This window comes from Engystomops pustulosus, chromosome 4 (genome assembly GCF_040894005.1).
Source record: "Engystomops pustulosus chromosome 4, aEngPut4.maternal, whole genome shotgun sequence".
NCBI lineage: Eukaryota > Metazoa > Chordata > Amphibia > Anura > Leptodactylidae > Engystomops > Engystomops pustulosus.
Window position 1 is genome coordinate 124,377,252 of NC_092414.1, and position 21,875 is coordinate 124,399,126.

The 21,875-nt window shown below is 41.8% G+C and overlaps 1 protein-coding gene across 3 annotated transcripts; it reads left to right on the plus strand.

The window, feature by feature from the left end:
- The first annotated feature begins 2,714 nt into the window (after positions 1 to 2,714).
- On the plus strand, positions 2,715 to 15,339 carry SUV39H2 (SUV39H2 histone lysine methyltransferase). 3 transcript variants are annotated; one of them, XM_072147306.1, is made up of 6 exons: positions 2,715 to 2,999; positions 5,831 to 5,976; positions 6,593 to 7,261; positions 12,089 to 12,235; positions 13,688 to 13,817; positions 14,733 to 15,339. In XM_072147306.1, the coding sequence occupies exons 1-6, from the start codon at positions 2,888 to 2,890 to the stop codon at positions 14,834 to 14,836; spliced, it is 1,308 nt and encodes a 435-aa protein (XP_072003407.1). In that variant the 5' UTR covers positions 2,715 to 2,887; the 3' UTR covers positions 14,837 to 15,339. The 3 variants fall into 3 exon arrangements, with proteins under 3 accessions (XP_072003407.1, XP_072003409.1, XP_072003408.1); XM_072147308.1 differs by lacking the exon at positions 2,715 to 2,999 and adding an exon at positions 4,041 to 4,190; XM_072147307.1 differs by lacking the exon at positions 2,715 to 2,999 and adding an exon at positions 4,270 to 4,489.
- The last annotated feature ends 6,536 nt before the right edge of the window (positions 15,340 to 21,875 follow it).

A 21,875-nucleotide genomic window follows, 5' to 3' on the forward strand; every position in this document is an offset into this window, starting at 1 on the left:
CAGAGTCCTGTCTGTGTAATTCCATTTGTCCTGAACCCAGAGATTGCCGAGGTGGGCCTCCCAACCTGAGGATGAGGCATCGGTTGTCAGGATCTGGGGTTGAACAAAACATAAAGATCTGCCGGACGCCAAATTCTTCCTCAACCACCAACTGAGGCTGACTCTGGTCTGAGGAGTTAGTACAATCGGTTTGTCGAATCCTGCTGGAGATTTGTTCCAAACAGCCAGAATGTTGAGTTGTAGCTGTCTGAAATGTGCCTTTGCCCAAGGAACTGCTTCTATTATTGAAGTCATCAGACCCAGGACCCTCATGGCTGTTCTGACCGTTGTGCATCTTGTCTTGATAAGGTAGTGCACGGACTGCTTGATTTTCAAGATTCTCTCCTGAGGAAGATGAATAGTCATACTGCACGAGTCGAGAATAAACCCCAGGAACTGAATTCTGGTTGTTGGAATAAGAAGGGATTTTTCCCAATTGATTAGGAAACCCAGTTGTTGTAGAAGATCGATTGTCATCTGAAGATGAAGTTTCAAGAGAGATTGATTCTCTGCTATAATCAGTCAGTCGACCAAATAGGGCACGATCTGTATCCCCCGAAGTCTCAGTGCAGCCGCCAGAACTATGGTGGTCTTGGTGAAGACGCAAGGGGCTGATGTAATGCCGAATGGCAGACAGGTGAACTGGTAGTGAAGAGTTCTTGAATTGGTCACAATTGCTATTCTCAGATATTTTCTGTGACCTCTCCTGATGGGAATGTGGAGATAAGCATCGGCCAGGTCTATTTTGGCCATGTAGTTGCTTTGCTGTAGAATGGCGGTGGCTGATTTTATGGAGTCCATCTTGAATGCAATTTTGGTCAAGAATCTGTTTAGATAGCGGAGGTCTATAATTAATCTCCACCTGTTGTTTGGCTTTGGTACAGCAAATATGGCGGAGTACACTCCTTTTCCTCTTTCTGACAAAGGGACTTCTTCTAGAGCTCTTTTTTGGATAAATTCGTGCAACAAGGGAAGGATCTGAGATTTCTCGATTTTTGTACTCAAAAATCTTTCTGGCGGAATCTTGTCGAATTCCAAAGCGTATCCGTTTTTTACTGTGGACAGTACCCAAGCATCGGATGTGATGTCTGTCCATAAGTGAGCAAAGTCTGCCACCCTTGCACCTACTGGAGACAGACCTGGCATGGCGTCAGAAGTCAGGCTTCTCGTTTTTTTTACTGTGGAAGATAGTTCTGTCTTTAGACTTCTGAACTCCTCTACGTCGGTTACGAAATGCACGAAAAGGTCTTTCAGGTCTTGCTTTTCTAGGTGGAAAGCTCGGTTTTTTGGAGGTACTGGCTACTTGTGGAAAAGAGTTCCCCTTATCTTCACTAAGATTCTTCAACACCTCCTTCAGGTCTTTCCCAAACAAGGAAGATGGGTGGAAGGGAAGTGAACAGAAGTGATGTTTGGAAGCTACATCCCCTGTCCAGGGCTTTATCCACAGGGCACGACGTGCAGAGTTAGCCGTTAGCATGTTCTTAGATGCAAGTTTTAAAGAGTCAAGAGAAAAATCACACAGAAAATCGCCTGCAAGTTTAACAGAAGACAAATTCTCATAAATTTCTTCTCTAGGGACTCCATCCAAAATGTCCCGACCAATCTGGCTTAGCCATAATCTTAAGGCTTGTGCAACAGGCACAGTAGCAAGAGATGCCTTAGCCATGGCTGCTGAGAGCTGATAGCTTCTGCGGAGCATAGCGTCAGCTTTCCTGTCAAGAGGGTCTTTAAGTAAAGAAGATTCATCTGCAGGAAAAATAGATTTTTTAGATAGTTTAGCCACTGGGATATCAATCTTGGGAGGCAATTCCCATTCTTCAGATTCTTTAGGGTCGATTTTGTATACTGCTCGAAAACGAGACCCTAAATCAAATCTTTTTTCAGGCTTAGACCAACCCTGTTCAAAGAGGACTTTAAGATCAGGATGACTAGGCAATACTTTGGCTTTTTTTCTGGGAAAATAAAAAAGTGCATCTTGGTTAACAGAGTCATTATGACTCTCATCTGTCTCCATTACACTTTTAACCGCCTTGATCAATTTAGAGGTTTTATCTTTGTGAAACAGAAAAAAATCCTCAGATACATCTGGCCCAGAACCTTCCGATTCAGGGCTATCCCCAGAAATTATCTGGGCTTCTGAGCAGCTACTAGAAGGCAAAGATATAGAAGATGATTGCCTATGATGTTTTCTACGTTTATGATGTCTTTTAGACTTCTTTTTCTTTGAACTCATCTCATCAAATACAGCAGACATCTTTTCCTTCATCCACTGAAAAAAGACATCTCCTCCTGAAGTCTGAGCAGGAGCTGCACAAGGGGCACAAACATCATCAGGGCAATCATCCGGTATAGGCTGCTCACAGCTAATACAGTCTCTATGATGAGACTTTCTCTTCCTTTTACCAAGGCTGGACATCTGTAACACAAACAACAAGTGTTAGGACATGCCAAATGAAGAAACAAGGGCACTCATAAAAGGAACAAACCTTAAGCTCAGACTGACTCTGCTGCCTGGCAGGTGCAGAGAGCATACCTCAACAGTACAGCCTTAAAACAATCCCAACAGGAAATGCAATGCACCTGGTCAGAGGCGACACCCGGGCTAACAACCAAATCCTTCTAACATAAGAAAAGGATGCAGGGGACGCACTGAGCCCTAAGGTTAGCAAGCTTTGTTCAAAACAATATAGAAACCACCTTATGGTACATAGCAGATGGTGGCTTCAGGAAGGGGAGATGCGGCAATACAGCAGCTATACCCCAAAGTATTGAGTGCAACACAAATCTGACCTCCACTTCTCTGCTTATTCAAAAGCCGTACCTGAGAATACAGCGGTTCCCGCTTCCAATGGGAGACGCAGTAGGAGGGGAGTTTATCCAGAAACTCCGAAAATACTGGACTTCCGCCACCACGGGGGGAAGGACAGCCTCAGAATGTAATTTCACCAGGATTGCCACTGGTAAGACATTTGCTTCTACCCTGCTGGACGTGCACCACAGCCCAGGCCTCAGGGGAGCAAGAGGATACTGGCAGTAAACCTAATTAGGACAGAAGAAAAAAACACGCCTCTTCCTTGACTCCTAGGATACTTATAGGGCAGTCGGTTAATTGATTTATTGTTAATTAACATTGTTATTGTGTTCTTCTGTCATAATTAGGACTCCAGACTCTTACCCATCAGTGCTGCCTGTAGGACGAGAGGAATACTATATTACACTGTATATAACTTGCTATGTGTATGTAGTAATACTATATTACACTGTATATAACTTGCTATGTGTATGTACTAGTACTACTATATTACACGGTATATAACTTGCTATGTGTATGTACTAGTACTACTATATTACACTGTATATAACTTGCTATGTGTATGTACTAGTACTACTACATTAGGCTACATTCACACGAACGTATGGGGGACGTATATACGGCCGACGTATATGCGGCCGATATACGTCCCCCATACACTCCTATGGGCTCACGGCCCTGTACGGGAGCGGTACGGTGCAGCACACGTGCGGCACCGTACCGCTCCGTAGCCCGGGGAAAGATAGGACCTGTCCTATCTTTCCCCGTATTACGGCGCCATGCGCCATTAGTTTCTATGGAGAGGGGCGGGGGTGAGCTGCGCTCACCTCTTCCTCCTCTCCCCGCGCTGCCGTGAGCCCGCCGTACTACGGTGCGGCGGGCTCACGGCAGTGTGAATTTAGCCTTACACTGTATATAACTTGCTATGTGTATGTACTAGTACTACTATATTACACTGTATATAACTTGCTATGTGTATGTAGTAATACTATATTACACAGTATATAACTTGCTATGTGTATGTACTAGTACTACTATATGCCACTGTATATAACTTGCTATGTGTATGTACTAGTACTACTATATTACACGGTATATTATCCTCTTCTTCAGTGAGAACAGGAAACACAATTGGCGGCAAACAAGTTTCATTCGAGTTAACCGCTCTGGCTGGTGACCCCGCCCCCGGTGACGTGTAACGTTGGTAGCTTCGCAGCCGGGACCCTAGTGTGAGGGGATTGGCTGTAGTGGGCGGGTTGTGTGGAGAGGATGGCGGGGTTGTGACGTAACGACAAGGAGATGTGATTGGCGGGGGACAAGATGGCCGCTACGCGTGGAGGTGAGTCTGGCTCTGCGTCTATTTGCTTTCGCCAGTGATGACATAGACGCGCGGGATACAAACTGTGAAACGTGAGCAGTGTGTGTTCAGTTGCCGGGCCGCCATTGTGTACTCGCCTGCCCTCACAGGACGGGCCGGCAGCTGCTGCTGTAGTCGCTGCGTTATCCGCCTCATCTGCCTGCAGTGCAATGGGCTGCAGTTGTAGTGTTGTGTGGCGTCCAGGGTTCTGTGCCCCCCATTATGAGGACGGGGCAGATACAAGCTGTGTGAGGGGATGAACATGTCTTCATGGTACATCGGTAAGACCCCATCTGTCCGCACCTCTTGTGCCATCCCCGGGGCTTCTGTGCCCTCAGGACACTGCCTGCATTCTCCCTATGGAGAAGAAACAGCTGACAGGGCAGCGGCTGAGGGGCCTTTGTTATGGGCACCAGGGACCATAATAATCGCACAAACTTTCCACTACAATAGGTAAGTGGTTGCCATGTGCCGAAGTCCTAATGCCCATCAGAGCTAGTAAGGAGGATCTGTCAGCAGGTCCTTTATCACTCTGCTGGTGACAGGGGTGTGGGTGATCAGTGGCATGTACTCAGTTGGCAGGCACTGCGCTGTCCGTCTCACCATTATTGTCGACATTTAATTATTTTCATAAATGTACAGATGTCATATTAAGGGAATCTGTCAGGTCACGTTGGGACCACTAAAAGAAAACCTTTTATATTTGCCTTTGTCCGGAGCATTTGGCGCCTACATGTCATGGCAAGTGAAGCTGGCATAGTAAACGCCGTCTTCATTGCGCAAGCACTAATAATGAAGCCTGAATATTATCCCAACTTCACAACGCAAGAAGAGACACCGGCGTGGCATCTGCGGATTTGAGAGATACTTATAGATTCTGCCACCATTATATTTATGCATGGCTTCCTTACTTCTAACAATCAACTCTTAACCCCTTAAGGACGCAGGGTTTTTCCGCTCATTTCTCGCTCTCCATCTTCAAAAATCCATACTCATGTAATCTCACTGCAGCAGAGAAATTTTCAGCACATGGCGGGAGCGGGAAGTGCTCCTTTCACACTGTCTGTGAATCTGCAGCATGGAGAGGCTCTGGTAATACCCCCCAGAACCCTTCAGGCTAATTAGTATAATTGTAAAACTTTATTTTAGAAGGAAGGAGGACATGGATAGCAAATGTAAGAATATTACCACAGTTACAGTACCTGGCGCCAGCCTCCACCTTTATTTACTGCATGGCCCCTGTGATCAGTTAATCACTGAGATGATGAATATTAAAACCCAACAAGTCTTATATAGATGATCAATAAGTGTCCAAATGCTGCTGTTTAATCTACCAGGAGCTTACACACAAGTGGAGTAAAAAGGGTCATAGAGAGAACAAGTATGTGGCCGTATAAAAGTATTGTTTGGCATCAGGAACATTGGTTTTGACACAGGCCAAAAATATTGAAAACAGCTGTTTTCTGCCCCTCTATAGACTCATTGCCAGTGCAGTAATTAATAACTATGCGTTTGTCACAGGAGTAAAAGCTCTTGACTGGAGAAAAAAAACGTATGTGACCCCAGGCTTACCAGTGCCCCTTGTAACGTGTGTATGTACCTATTTTCTTTTTTCTTTACAGCTTGGTGTGTGCCGTGTCTTGCCTCCAATGAAACGCTTCAAGAATTATGCCGGAAAGAGTTGCTCATCTGCAAATGCCTTGGAATCACTAGGAAAAATCTTAACAATTATGAAGTGGAATATATATGTGACCACAAAATAGAAAAGGTAAATATGTGGCATACATTGTGGTGGAGTAAAAGTAGTTCCTTTAAGAATATTTGCCTTCCTATGGTTCAGCACTGTAGAGTTAATGTTGTCTTTTTCATCCTTATTAACATATTATGAAAAAACTTATAAGAACTATAGATGTCCAGTCAAATTTGCTGGTAGAATGTGACTAGGAAGAGTTAAGCAGATGTAATTTTTTTTTAATTTTTATTTATTTTATATTCCTGATCTATCTATGCTTAGAAGCAGACTTCCCCACTGAGTGCACTGGCATGCTCCGCTACACCACACATCCATCTTCTTAGAAGGATTGAGAGAAATAAAGGCAAGCATTGGCAGACTAAGTGTAGGAAAGTCTAAAAGTTATGGCAGAGAGAGACTGTTTTATATTGCACCAAATGCTGGAGTCTAACTTTTTGCTTCCTATTAGGTGGATTGCTTCATACCAGAAATATTCTACCTAGATGTGTCCTTGTTGTCATACCAGCTGCATATGTGCCTTAGAAAAACTGCCTGAAATCCTTGATAAATGTACTGCATGTCTATAGACTTTTTTTTTTTTTTGTGCAAACCTTCCCAATTTGTTCATTGCTTTATTTTGTTTGTTTTAAAGGGCAAAGAATATTTCCTTGTAAAGTGGAAAGGATGGCCGGAGTCGCATAATACATGGGAACCCAAACACAACCTAAAATGTGCAACACTTGTAAAGCAGTTTTACAGTGACCTCTACAAGTATGTATCTGAAATGAAGTCTAGTAAAGCCAGTCTGCTTAAAAACACAAAATCATTGGATCGATCTGTTGCTGATTACATAGTCAGAAAGGCTAAACAACGAATTGCACTCAAACGATGGGAAGAAGATCTAAATAGGAAAAAAACCCACAATGGAATGCTGTATGTGGAGAATGATGTAGACCTTGAGGGTCCACCCAGAGACTTCTATTATATAAACGATTATAAAGCCACTCCTGGAGTGAACACTTTGGGCGAAGCCATTGTTGGCTGTGAATGTACAGATTGCTTCAACGATAAATGTTGCCCTACAGAGGCAGGGGTGGTTTTTGCTTACAATGAACACAGTCAGATTAAGATACAACCTGGACGACCTATTTATGAATGCAACTCTAGATGTAGATGTGGTCCGGAATGTCCAAATCGTGTGGTACAGAATGGTCCTCCCTATTCTTTGTGTATCTTTAGGACACACAATGGACGTGGCTGGGGGGTTAAAACACTCCAGAAAATCAAGAAGAACAGCTTTGTCATGGAATATGTTGGTGAGGTATGCCATGGAATTTCTTTATCTTTATTACTGTCAAGTTAGTGGTGCGGTGAGGGCAGGATTGTACATTTAAATACACAGGATAGGGAAAAGCAATCCTATTGGTGAGGGTCTCATTGCTGGCACTCGCTACTGATGTCAAATTGGGTCCTGTTCTCCTTATTTAGTAGGTCAAGTATCCAACCTTTTGCTCCTTACACTGTCTAAGGCAGGAATGATAAACATTGGCACTCTCATACATCACTGTAAGAAAGTTAAGCAATTGCTCTGTTCAGCTATTTGTGGCACTCTCATAGACATTCAATTTATCACTTCCATTGTAAAAATAGACCCCCCCCCCTTGATCCGGTGAATAATGGCTTTATATTCCAGGGTTGTCAATGGCATTGGTTGCTAGGAAGTTTTCTCAAACTGCAGTACTGATCCTTCCTCAGCTTTGTTTACTATAATATATGTTGGTATATGTATGCTTAAAATAATTATAATGTAGTGATACCATCTATGCCAGTGTGTTAAGCTTGTGTAACTCTGTGGAGGCTGAAGTGAAGATATTAGTTGCATAAAATCCCCTCATTGATAACCAGTAAGCCTAGTGGGCAGAGGCTCTGTCCTGGATCTCAATGGCAGGTAGCGTGTGGAGGTTGTGAGTTCGAGTTGAATAATTTAGAGCCTTGTGTAAGGGGGAGCCCTGGGAGATGTAGAGATACCATATATGGATATATGAAATGGTGATATTTAGCTGCAGCCCCTCACATCTATACAAAGGATTCCTACCCCAATGTCTCCTCTGGGGAATCCCCTACAGACAGATACAAGGGGGAGATTTAACATGTGTTGCTCATGGCAACCAATTGGAGCTCAGCTTTAATTTTACGCAGCTCTTTATAAAATTATAGCTGAGCTCTGATTGGTTTTCATGGGCAACTAGAACAGTTTTTACCTCCAGACACTTCTGATCAATCTCTCCCAAGGAGTCTGTAGAACAGTAGAAGTCATTCAGAAATGCAAATGACAGAAACCCAGTATTGAACCGTTCTGACTTTGAAAGTATCAAACAAGTACCAAGGTTTCTATACATCGTGCAACACTACTATCCTTTGAAATTAAAACTGCTGCATTGGTATATTTTTGCATGTTTTTCAGTTCTAATACTTGCCAACTTTTATTAATCCCCCCCCTCCAATTTCTGTACTAAATATACATGTGTACAGTGGTTGTAAACGGTCCCTTTCTTGCAATTCTTATTACTGCATATACTCGAGTATAAGCCGACCCGAGTATAAGCCGAGACCCCTAATTTAACCACCAAAAACCTATTGACTCGAGTATAAGCCGAGGATGGGAAATGCATTGGTCAGACACCCCCTCCCCAGTATATAGCCAGCCCCCAGTGGTATATGGCATGCCCCGAATTAAAAACAAAACAAAAAACTTGTATACTCGCCCTCCAGTGGCCCTGATGCGGAGCGCTGCTCCCTCGATGTCCGGGCCGGTCCTCTTCTTGCTTCAGCGCCCGTCTTCTGTCTTCTTTAACATTGTGCTGGGCGCTGCCATTGCTCTCTCCCGGGCGGCAGGCGCTTAGTATGACGCGCCGCTGCTGACGTCATACTAGGCGCCGGGAGAAAGATATGGCGGCGCCCAGTACTACGTTACTGAAGACAGAAGACGGGCGCTGAAGCAAGAAGAGGAGCCATGACGACATCGGGGGAGCAGCGCTGCACATCGGGGCCACCGGAGGGCGAGTATATAAGTTTATTATTTTTTAAGTCCATTACTTCCATTTTCCGTTTACCATTGACTCGTGTATAAGCCGAGGGGACGTTTTGTGCTGAAAAACTCGGCTTATACACGAGTATATACAGTAAATTTAAATCGCCTTAGGACTGGTGGTGCATGTTCCGTAGTTGCTGCTGCTTAAATGTCAAGCATCCGTAAAAATGCTGCTTAGTTTAGATCTTAAAGAGAACCTGTTGGGTTCCAACCAAATAACCACCCAAAATGCAATATATTTTCATAAACTCATTATAGAGCATTGTCCCTCTACGTGCCTGTAAATTTACACAATCGGGTCCTAAAGCTGTATGCCAATGACCTGACATGGGTCCAATGAATCATTATCGTATTCAGCAGTCCAGCTTATTCTCGATTGGGAGGCACAGCCTCTGCTTGATTGACAGCCTGTGTAATGATGTGACACTCCTGGTGCTGGCTCCTCTATGTGCTTCCTGGTTCTGGCGGCCACGCCTCCTGCAGCCTATGTGTATGAGATACTCGTGTACACATGAATCGCAACCTATAGGTCCTGTGACACTCCTGCTGCTGGCTCCTCTGTGCTTCCTGGTGCTTGCTCCCCCTGCAGCCTGTGTGTGTATGAGAACCTATATAATGATGTGACAGTCTTGGTGCTGGCTCCTCTGTGTGCTTCCTGGTTCTGGCGGCCCCTGCAGCCTGTGTGTGTATGAGATACAACTAAGTTCCAGGATGCAGCCATGTGTATGGTAGGTAGCGGGTGGTTGTTCATGACTTATAGATGACTAGATAGAGGCTGGGATGGAATCCTTGTGAGCTGCTCCAACAGGTAGTGATGACAGAATTAGTTAAGGAGACCAGATGACAGGTGTCCTTTAACAGGATTGTCGTGTGTTTGACTTGTGCCTTATCCACAGGATATACTCGTCTAATTCTGGAACTCTTATAGTCATTAAATTTAAGTGAAGGACACATGCTCCATCTGCCACTCCCATCAATTAGGGTTATGTGATGTTCCAGCAGCTTGACCCCCATAATTTACTTTAAAGGACATCTACCACCAGGATGAAAGACTATGCAAATGAGCCTCAAGCTCAATTGCATACAGAAAAACTACATTTTTTTTTTTTAAGGGACCCTGTTACTAGCTGCATGGCTGGTAAACCCACAAACACACCTTGTAAGTGTTGTCCAGGCATGTCCTTCTAATACTTCAATTGTAAGAGTAGTACACATCATTCAATATTGGTGGTGCGGGTGCACAAGTAGGTTACAACACCTTACAGAACACGGTAGAAGAAACTCGGCACTCCTGTGTTGTTCAATTTGCATTATATTTTTTATTAAAGTCAATCAGCAATCCAAATTAATGCAGCGTTTCGGTCTTATAACATCAGACCTTCTTCAGCCATGGATTGCTAGGCAACGCTGTTAGGCTAGGAAAAGCGGGGAGACCCCATGACAGAAAATCTGTGCAGCTTCTCTGTCACTGGGTCTCCCCGCTTTTCCCAGCCTACTAGCGCCTTAACGGTCATAGTACCGTATCCTAGCTACTTATGCCTAGCAATCCGTGGCTGAAGAAGGTCTGATGTTATAAGACCAAAACGCTTCATTAATTTGGATTGCTGATTGACTTTAAAAAAAAATATATCATGCAAATTGAACAACACAGGAGTGCCGAGTTTCTTCTAACATGTCTTCTAATGCTTCAAAGCTGGCTTTATGCTAAAATATAAACTTATATTCACATAGGGTACCAGTCAGGATGGTGGGGTTCAGAGTAGAAGTCATGTGCTCACCCACCCTCCAGGCTGCTGCCTCAAGAAAACCCTGCCTCCTTCCCACCAGAGAGCCGATACCTGACCTCCCTCCTGTTTCTTCCATGGCTCTGCGGCGCTCTTGTTTGAAAACTCTCGCTTACGCAGTGCATGTCTTGTGTTCCCTGCCGGAGGGAGAAATGCCCGCTGCGTGTGCGAAAGATTTCAAAGAAGAGCGCCAGAGGACGGGGAGGCACGGAGATTCAGGAGGCAGGGCAGGTATTGCCTCTCTGGTAGGAAGGAGGCGGTGGTATTCCTGATGCGAAACAGTAGAATCTCCCTTTTAATATTTTAGGATTTTGTATGGATATTTCAAAGAATTGTGTTTCTAAGTGCCTGGGCTCAGGAGATATAGCCGTTTTGAAGTTGGCCACGGTCATGTTTTATAAATGTCTTTCTGCGTGGGGTATATGCAAATAAGATGTATATAGCCATATTGCAATCATGAAGGGGTATTATCTACTTTTGTCAATTATAGATTTATAGCATGTTATTTCCAATAATAGGAAAATGGCGATGTAGTCAAAGATAACTTTAAATGGTATCCGATCACTGTTAAGGTTTAAACGGTTGTTCCTATCTTGGCATTCACACGTAATTAAATTCATTTGCCATATGTAAACATTTCTTAAATTGGATGTTATTAAAAACAAAGTTCCTGTGTGAAGATAATTTCCCATAAATGTAATCATGTTGTCCCTTAGAAACGAGATGGCTTCCTCGGATACGACCACCTTACATTATATGCAGCAGTGGCCAGACATTGAGCCCTGCCTGACCAGCTGGGTTCAGCGTTCATTACCACAGGACAGATATGTTACATGCTGTAACTCCTCGGCATTTAATATTCAGAAACTTTTTGTTTCTTTGTGCAATCCCTCCTGCAGAGGTGGGACAGTCTTGTTTCTAAGGGAACATATGACTACATTTATGAGAAATTATCTGCACACAGGAACATTTTTTTTAAATAACATCCAATTGACGAAATGTTTATATATGGCAGATTAATGAATGTGAATGCCCAGCTGAGAATACCCCTTTAATAAAGAAGTAGGACCAACCTATAATCCGATCCTAGGAAAGAAGAATCTGGTTTCCATAACATAATTTTAGGAATCCTGGCCCCTTTTGAACGTCTACAATGTGTCATCCACTACAACATCTTGAAGCAGCATGTTCTATAATCTATGGTCCTAATGTTTTGGATCCTGCTTTGTACAGAAGTATCACAAGCAAGTCTTTTTGTTTCTCCTGTTTTTAGGTAATAACAAGTGAAGAGGCTGAGAGACGGGGACAACAGTATGATAATACAGGAATAACTTACCTCTTTGATCTGGACTATGAATCAGATGAGTTTACGGTCGATGCTGCTAGATATGGGAATGTCTCACACTTCGTAAACCACAGTGTAAGTAGAAATGTAATACCTTCACCTGTTTATCAGGCCTGTCATACATTTTGTGTAGTTTGTGCAGAAAAATAGAAATTGCAAAGAGAGATGTACTAAGTGCCAGTTCCTAAGTACGCCCCCCGCTACTCATTCATGAACAAATGACCCTATAGACTGAGTTTAACCCCTTAAGGACGCAGGTTTTTTTTTGCTCATTTCTCGCTCTCCACCTTCAAAAATCCATAACTTTTTCATTTTTACGTGTACAGACCTGTGTGAGGGCTTATTTTGTGCGTAACAAATGTTACTTTCCCGTAATGTTATTTATTTTAACATGCCGTGTACTGCGAAGCTGAAAAAAAATTCCAAATGTGGAAAAATTGAAAAAAAAAAAACGGCACATGTGTCACGCTTCTTGTGGGCTCAGTTTTTACGGCTTTCGCTCTGCGCTCCAAATAACACCTCAGCTTTATTCTTTGGTTCGGTGCGATCGCGGTGATACCAAATTTATATAGGTTTTATTGTGATATTATCTTCTGACGCTAATAACTTTTTCATACTTTGGCGCACGGAGATGTGTGAGGTGTCAATTTTTGCGAAATGAGCCAACGTTGTCATTGCTACCATTTTGAAGTCTGTGCGACATTTTGATCATTTTTTTTATTCCATTTTTTATGTTATGTAAAAAGGTGTAAAAGTCGCATTTCGGACATTTGGGCGCTATTTCCCGTCTCGGAGGTCACCGCTGGCCGTAACCATTTTTATATTTTGATCGGGCATTTTGGGACGCGGCGATACCTAATATGTCTGTGATTTTTACTGTTTATTATGTTTTATCAGTTCTAACGAAAGGGGGGAGATTTGAATTTTTAATATTAATTTTTTTTATTTTTTAAACTTTTTTTTTTATACTATACTTAGACCATCTAGGGTACATTAACCCTAGATAGTGAGATCATTCCTACCGTATACTGCAATACTTCTGTATTGCAATATATGGCATTTTTGCAGCTCATTCATTACAATGAGCCACTGGCTCATTGTAACGAATCTGCAGAAGCCATTAAGCTTCGGGTCAAACGAAGAACTGAGGCTACCATGGCAACCAATCGCTGCCCCCCGATGACGTTCGGGGGCGCGACGATCGGAATAAAGATGGTGGCGCCCGCGCGCCGCTGCCTTTTAAATGCCGCCGGCGACAACTGACGGGTTAATAGCCGCGATCGGTGCAAGCACCGACCACGGTTATTAGCGGTGTGGGTTTGCTGCAATATGCAACAACCCCCACCTCTGTGTGAAGAGGACTCAGCCCGTGAGCCCCCTTCATACATCCCCTATACCTCTGCGCCGTAGAGCTACGGCGCAGAGCGTTAAGGGGTTATTCTAATTATTTGTACCTTTTTGTTATTGATTGACATGGTATATGAACATGATATTTTGAACTTGGACCTTACATGTTTTGTGTTTCAGTGTGACCCCAATCTTCAGGTATACAATGTATTTATAGATAATTTGGATGTGCGCCTTCCACGAATTGCGTTATTTTCAACAAGATCGATAAAAGCAGGAGAAGAACTTACTTTTGATTATCAAATGAAAGGTATGAGCCCTTTTTTAATTTCATTAAATATTCACATACAATATCTTGCAGATACACTTCCCGTTAAAGCTTTAACCAAGTGAAGGCAAAACATGCCTGACCTGCAAGATGACCATTGTAAAATGCAGCCCGGTTTTAGTAATCAAAAATCCGGAAAAAATTATACTTATTGAAAATTCTCAGTTCTACTATATATCCATTCACTCTCACGCATACAGCTTTAGCGGTGTTCATTCATCCAGTCACATGCATCTGACATTACTGTAAGTTAACTTCTTTAATGCTGCTGATATACAGTATGTGGGCAGTAAGAGGGAGAGATCAGTGCAGAGGCTCTGCCCTCTCAAAGATTGGGTAAAATCTTTTGTCAGCACTTCACCTGATCTCCATTACAGTGGTCAGGAGGGTCCTGCAGTGCTGAGACCTTTTGATGCAGGAACTTTTACACAATACTTTTTAGCAAGAAAAAGTATGTCTTGTGGTCCAAAAAATAGATAAAAGTTACTGCTTTCTCTGCCCACTGTGACCTCTGGTGAAGCTCTCTGGATGCTTTATTTTAGTCCCAGACTGCAATGATCAGCTGTAAGGTACTGTAATGAAGAGTTATTGATAATCCTTGGTCCTATGACAGTATAAAATATTGAAAATCCAATTGTCATACTGATCGGGATAAACAAAAAAATTGTACGTAACCTGGGGACTGCCTGTATCTGTATTGTCATTTTAAGTTTAGATATTCTTTTCCAGTTGCACTATTTAAGAATAACACGTTATACTGAGTCTTTTTCACTAGAAAACTAGAATATATCAATCTGCTCTATTACATGCTACCTGCTGACGAAGCTGCATTTACATTGTGTTACTAACTATTACTTGTATGTTAGGTGCTACTTTCACATTTTATGGTTCTTATAGGTTCAGGAGACCTCAGCACAGATTCTATTGAGCTGAGCCCAGCTAAGAAGAGGGCGAGGACGACTTGCAGATGTGGCGCTGCTGACTGTAGAGGATACCTTTAATTTAAGCGATGAATTAATAAATTACATATTTTACTATGCTGTGACAAGGTTTATTTTTTTAAAAAGGCAGAGTTTTATTTTTTAGTAATTTTTCTTTTTCTGGATACAGTTTTTATAAGCTGCAAAATTATATTTGAACTGATTCTATCTGAATAGTTTGGTCTGGGATGAACTATATAATTGTACATAGGACACATTTTCCTGTTTTTGTGTCCAAGTGTCTTTTTCATAAAACATACGGCCAGGTACAGGGTCATAAATCGGAGGACGGCAAACTGTTGTGCTCATGTCCGCAAACTGCAGCTAAAAAAGAAGATAGTTTAATGTTGTGTTTTGATAACGATATTGCTTTTCCTATGTACATCAATCTATTTTGCTGTGTTTTTTTTTTTTTAAACTATTTTGTTCAACCTATTTATATAGCAAACTGTAGAAGAATAAAATTGTAAATGAGGGAAATGGAACTATAATGTACTGATCTTTATTAAACATTTTTATACGGACATTTTGCTGCTGGCTGCTCATGTGTAGTCGGCCTTGGGCTACATGCAAGCGTTTGGATGGAAAGGTGGAGGGATGAGCACTGCTCCATAGGTGCATATGTGCTATCTTTTTACCAGCAACAGTATGGTGAATACGTGTGTGTGCGCTCACCATACTGCAGCCAGGCGTCTATCAGGACATAGATCTGCCCATGAATAGTGTCACTGGATATATGTCCCCATAACATCCGTGTGCAAGGGGCCTTAGTCTGCAAATACAATTGATTTATCCTTGTAGCTGTTGCTGGGTGATAAATCTGGTCAATCTTTAGACAGTGAAGCCTATGTTTATACTACCTATTAGAGGTTTTACCTTCTGTTAGATGCATGTCTTGCTTATCTGGATAAGGCATCTGAACAGGGGTTCCTCTAATTGAATATATCATGTAGAGATTTGAAAGGTGCCTTGTGCTTTACTTGCATACATACATGACACCCGCAGCTGTAGGTAAAGTCAGATGTTGGTTGCAGTAGAGAGAAAGATTGTAATCTACACTGTTCCAATTTATTATGCAAATATTTTCTCATTTTCCAAAATTACCTATATGAATTGCAGTCATTGTAATCAACTATTCAAGTACAATTGAAATGTTTTTGAACAAACTGCCTATGATAACAGTATATATAACTATTTTTTAAATACACTTGAAATGCATGTTGTAAATTATTATGCAGAGTTTTCAACCTTTTTCATTTTTATTAAGAACAAAAGTCATTTGTGACATTATAAGCATTAGCAGGTTATTACAAATTGAAATCAAACAGTTTAAGTCAAAAATTTATTCTAGGCGATGTTACATTTGCACATGGGACCCCTTGTGCGAAAGGAGTTTCTGAACTCTCTTGGCCATTGACTGTCAGTTTTTGGATGGTTTCTGCTTCAGTTGCATGAGGACAGAATACCCTCCCAGAACTGTTGCTTAGATGTGAACTGCCTTCATAGACACTATGATGCTCCAGAGGTTCTCAATGGGGCTCAAGTCAGGGGAGCATGGGGGCCACACCATAAGTTTGTCATTTGCAGCATGAGATGGTGCATTATCATGCATGAATGATCTTGCCGCAGAATTCACAGTGGTTCTTCTTGAACAATGGCAAGAACTACTGTTTGAAAAACTCCACATACATCATAGAGTTCATCTTTACCCCTTCAGGGATCCCAAAGGGGCTGACTATCTCACATGATTCCAGCCCAAAACATTACTCTACCTACCTCCTTGTTACCGCCATAGCCGTGTTTGCATGGGGTGTCCATCAGCCAGCCATCCACCCACCCCTCCATCCATCTGGACCATCGAGCATTGCACGGCCCTCATCTGTGAACAAAACCGTTTAAGTCACTCTTCTTGTATTATTTGGCCCACTGGAGCTGTTTCTGCTGAAGGACCCTGTATCTTGTTGTTCGGTGGAACGTTGGAGGCACCAGCAGCTTCAAAAACTTGTCTACTGCTATGACAAGGCATTTTTGCAGCTGCCCTTTTAACCTGACGTAATTGCCTGTTGGAAAGCACCCTCAATTGTCCCTTATCAGCATGCACACGTGTGTGCTGTGAATCGGCTACATCTTGATTGTGCGGTGTTGATTGTAGTCATGCTTTGACCTAAACATTCCACAACTTGTTGCTTCTCAGCAGCTGACATATCCTCTTTGTTTCCCATTTTGGCTGAAAATGTAGGCTGCTTAACTCCTTCCCAACTTGCGGCATACTAGTACGACGCAAGCCGAGTCCCGGTGCATATTGCAGCAAAGGCTTACCGGTAACACCCACGATCACGGGTGTTTTCCTGCTGATCGCCGCCGGCAATGGTACCAGAGGCTTCAAAAAGATGGCGGCACATGGGCACCGCCATCTTGTCGCAGATCATTGCCATGGTAGCCTCGGGTCTTCCGTTTTAACTCATTCATTACATTATGCTATCAGCACATTGCAATGAATGGGGGAGTAAAATCCCCATATACTGTCGTATGTCAGTATATGATAGAATTGATCAGACAACCTAGAAAAATAGTTAAAGTAAAAATAAAAAAAAATTAATAAAAAAACCTGAAAATTCAAATTACCTCCCTTTCCCTAGAACTGATATAAACAGTAAAATCAAACACATTAGGTATCACCGCGTCCGAAAATGCCTGATCTATCAAAATATAATAAAGGTTTTTTCACTGGGTTTTACCCCGTAGCGGAAAATAGCGCCCAAAGTCAAAAATGGCACTTTTTCGACACTTTGGAAAATATATAAAAAAAAATAAACAAAGTGATTAAAAGATCGCACAGTCCTAATAATTAGAGCATTGAAAATGCCATCAAAAGTCGCAAAAAATGACACCACCCACAGCTCCGTACACCAAAGTATGAAAAAGTTATTGGCACCAGAAGATGGCAAAATTTAAAAAAAAAAATTTTATACAGGAGGTTAATTTTTCTAAATGTATGAAAACATAAAACCTATACAAATTTGGTATCCCCGTAATAGTACTGACCCAAAGAATAAAGTAGACCTGTCATTTTGGGGCACACAGTGAAAGCTGTAAAATCCAAGACCACAAGAAAACATCGCAAATCCGTTTTTTCACCATTTTCTCTGCATTTGGAGTTTTTTTCCAGCTTCCCAGTACACGGCATGGAATATTAAATACAGTCACTTTGAAGTGCAATTTGTTACGCAAAAAATAAGCCATCACATAGCTCTTTATGTGGAAAAATCACAAATCTATAACTTTTTAAGGGGGGGGGGGTGTGGAAGTGAAGTGAAAAAACTTAAGGGATTAATAATGTGGTAGTTCGTTATAACTAAAACTGGCAGCTAGCTCACTTTTGCATTGCATGCAGCTGTGTTGAGCACATTTTTGTCTGAGCCAGCCGCTTGGCTTCCCTAAAGAGGGTAGGGTACTCCCTCCTTCTCTGGTCCCTGGCTTGCGGCTCAATGCAAATGTGTGTATGAAATTTAGGGGTATATTGTTGAGTACTGGGTATCCTCCAATATTCGTTTCACATTTTACCAGCCGATGTGCCTGTAATACCAGAAATGGGAATGACCCTTTAAGAGGATGCTGTTAATTTCTCATAAATGTATCAATGTTGTCCCTTAAACAAGATCGCTTCCTCGGATAGGACCACCTCACATTTTGGCAGCAATGGCCAGAGATACGGTATTGAGTCCTGCCTGACCACCTGGCTTCAGCAATCATTACCACAGAACGACTGTGGGACCTGCAGTAACTCTCGGACATCTCGTATACAAAAACTTTGTTTCTTTGGGCAATCCCTCCAGCAGAGGTGGTTGTATCCAAGGACACAGTCTTGTTTCTAGGGGACCATATCACTACATTTATGAGAAATTATCTTCACACAGGTAATTTCTTTTAATGACTTCTAATTGAAGAAATGTTTATATATGGAAGATTAATGAATCTGGATGTGAATGCCCAGACGAGAATACCCCTTTAACTATAACTCATTCTCTAATTCACTGTTAACAAAACTAAAGCATTTCACAGTTCTAATTCCAACCTGTCATCCAGTGTTTACAATTTTGGTTGTCTCTGGATCCATCAGATTCTATTATTAGCTTATCCTGTCTGCGCTCTCTGCCTTCTGCACCTCCCCCATGTATTACAGGACCAGCTCAAACACAGGCACTTCCTTCCTGAAAGCAGCAGAGGCTTACTCCACAAGCTACAGACTAAAAAGGTCTTTAGCCCCAGGAGAGGGACGGAGGCTGAGCTGGATTACTTCGTTGTGTCTTATAGAAAAAGATCGTGAGATGAATATGTGTCAGATAATAGTAGAATGTTCAGAAGCTAAAAAAGTGTAGATGTACCCTGATAATCTAAGCATACAGCACTCATAACACAGAGGGATCGATCATGACTTCTCTGCTTAGACAGTCCCTGCCCACACTCTAGAATTTTAAAATTGTAAAGTAAGTATCTTTGAATTTTAATCCCCTAGTGATGTTAACACAAAGAACTTTCATGGGCAGACCCCTTCAATGTGAATAAAAAGGTTAGTATTGCAGGAACTGCCTCTCAGGTACTTTAGGACAGAACCGTGGATTGGGACGTGGTAGTAAGAGTCCTTTAGATCCAAGTTGCACCTGTGTGCCCCCAAGGGAATTAATGGAACTGTCGATTTGATTGACTCCATTTTGAAATTTTGTAAATCACGTTCTTGTTTAACCGTTTGAGATTAATGATTAGGCAAAAGGCTCCATTCGGCTTTTTCACAAGAACTAGAGGAGGGTAGTAGGCTTTCTTTTTTTGTCAGCTACTCAATAGAAGGCTGTCTAGCTCCGCTAAAAACATATAATTTCCTGTAAAGGGTATGCTGCATGAATGGGTCTTAGACCGGACATCTCCTCCCCATTCACGTAATCAGACTACCCTATGGAGAGAATTTGAAAAGGCACCTTCTTTTGCCGTTAGTCTTTAAAATTCTATAGAAAGTGATCAGAAGGTCGCACAGTCCTAAAAATTATACCATTGTAAACGTCATAAAAAGTCGCAAAAAATGACACCTCCCAAAGCTCCATACACCAAAGTATAAAAAAAGTTATTAGTGCCAGAAGACGGCAACAAACCAAAAAAAATTTTTGTACACGAGGTTTTAATTTTTGTAACTGTATGAAAACATAAAACCTGTATCCCCGTAATCGTACCGTCCCAAAGAATAAAGTAGACATGTCATTTGGGGCATACAGTGAAATCCGTAAAATCCAAGCCCACAAGAATACGGCACAAATGCTTTTTTTTTAACAATTTCGTTGCATTTGGAATTTATTTCCGGCTTCACAGTACACGGCATGGAATATTAAATACCAACATTTTGAAGTGTAATTTGTTATGCAGAAAATAAGCCATAACACAGCTCTGTACGTGGAAAAATAAAAAAAAAAAAGTTACAGATTTTTGAAGGTGGGAAGTGAAAAATGAAAACGCAAAATGAAAAAGGGCTGCGGCGTTAAGGGGTTAAAAGATTGTCTAACTCATCATTAGAGAAGTGAAATTGAAAAAGAATAACCATTGAGCGAGTCCTTCCAGGAACAAGAAGGAGTTGCAGATTCCTTGTCTTTATGTTCGGCTGTCCTAGGACCAGAAGGAACTTTATCACAATCAATATACATCTATATATAAAGAATATAAAACCCTCCAGGAGGGAGCACACACATTGGGAATCACGATAATAAGGGAAGACAAGTAGCCCGCCTTCACAAGCACAGAATACACAGCGTTGCACCAGCCCGTAGAGACGTTGGTGGCACAGCAGTAAACACAACCGGTAAATTTCAACTTACTGCCTCTTTGCCAGCCATTCCACAGAACGCTGCCGACATGCCGAAGGAACACTTTCAGGATTGCAGGTTTTCTGCTCATGTGTGAACCGCGCGGCACTATTCTGCCATTGCAATATATCACGGAGACTGAACACTGGCTCTCTGCATCAAGTAACGGTGTTTTAGCAGCTCTGAAGGAGAATGCTTAGTACCTGCCATATACACTGGCTAAACTTTCCCCAGCATTTGTTTAGAAGCTGCAAGAAGGGGAAAGCAAGTTAGACTCCAGGCTCAGGAAAGGGGCGTTTACTCAAATACGTTCCCCCCCATCCCCCTAGGAAGGATGGAGTTGCAACTCTGACTTTAGGTAGGAACAGGAATACACTAGTGAGAGGTTGCAGAGGATGAGCCTTTAAACATTTCACAACATAACGTGCAATTTGGGGTAAAAAGAGATCTCAGAATTTACATATGGTGTTATTATCTGCTGTACTACTTTTACAGCATATAATTTAGTGAATTTTGGCCTGAGACACATATGGATACAAAACGAAAAGAATAAAAACAATTATATATCAAAATGGTAAATGAGTTTACTTTATATTTGTCAGTTTGCTTTACAATGGTTTTACAATAAAGTCAATGACCATCACAATGGTATACTGTATATAGGTTTCCAAAGACCTCTAGTAAAAAATAAGGCAACAACCAGTCTGGCTGCTATGGACAAATACTCCATTTGTTCTATGCAAGAATTTTGATAAATCTTTTGTATTATAATAAGAGCTATGACTATATTAATTCAGTGTCTACACTTCACACTTTCCTCCTACATGAGGCACTGAATACTGAAATATAGCCTTTTGGATGGGCTGTAGTTTCTAAAAAATGAATTACTATTAAAGTAGGTCTTATAGCTTTAAATACTGATGACATGAATAGGATTGGTTATATCAGCTCATTGGTGGCCAAGCACAATCATTCTCAGTAGTTGTGGTGTTGGAACTACAGAGCTACCACTATGTAGACTGATCTTTTTAATATTCAAACAGTGTGCAGTTCTGGTACGGCTAACAATAGGATCACCAGATCAGTGGGGATGAACCTATAACAAATTCTAATGAGAAGTCATTATTTTAAACACCAGAAAAAAATTGCAATGTTATAGACCATGTATATACAAGCACTTAAAGAGACAATCAATCAAAAGCTCCATACAAAAG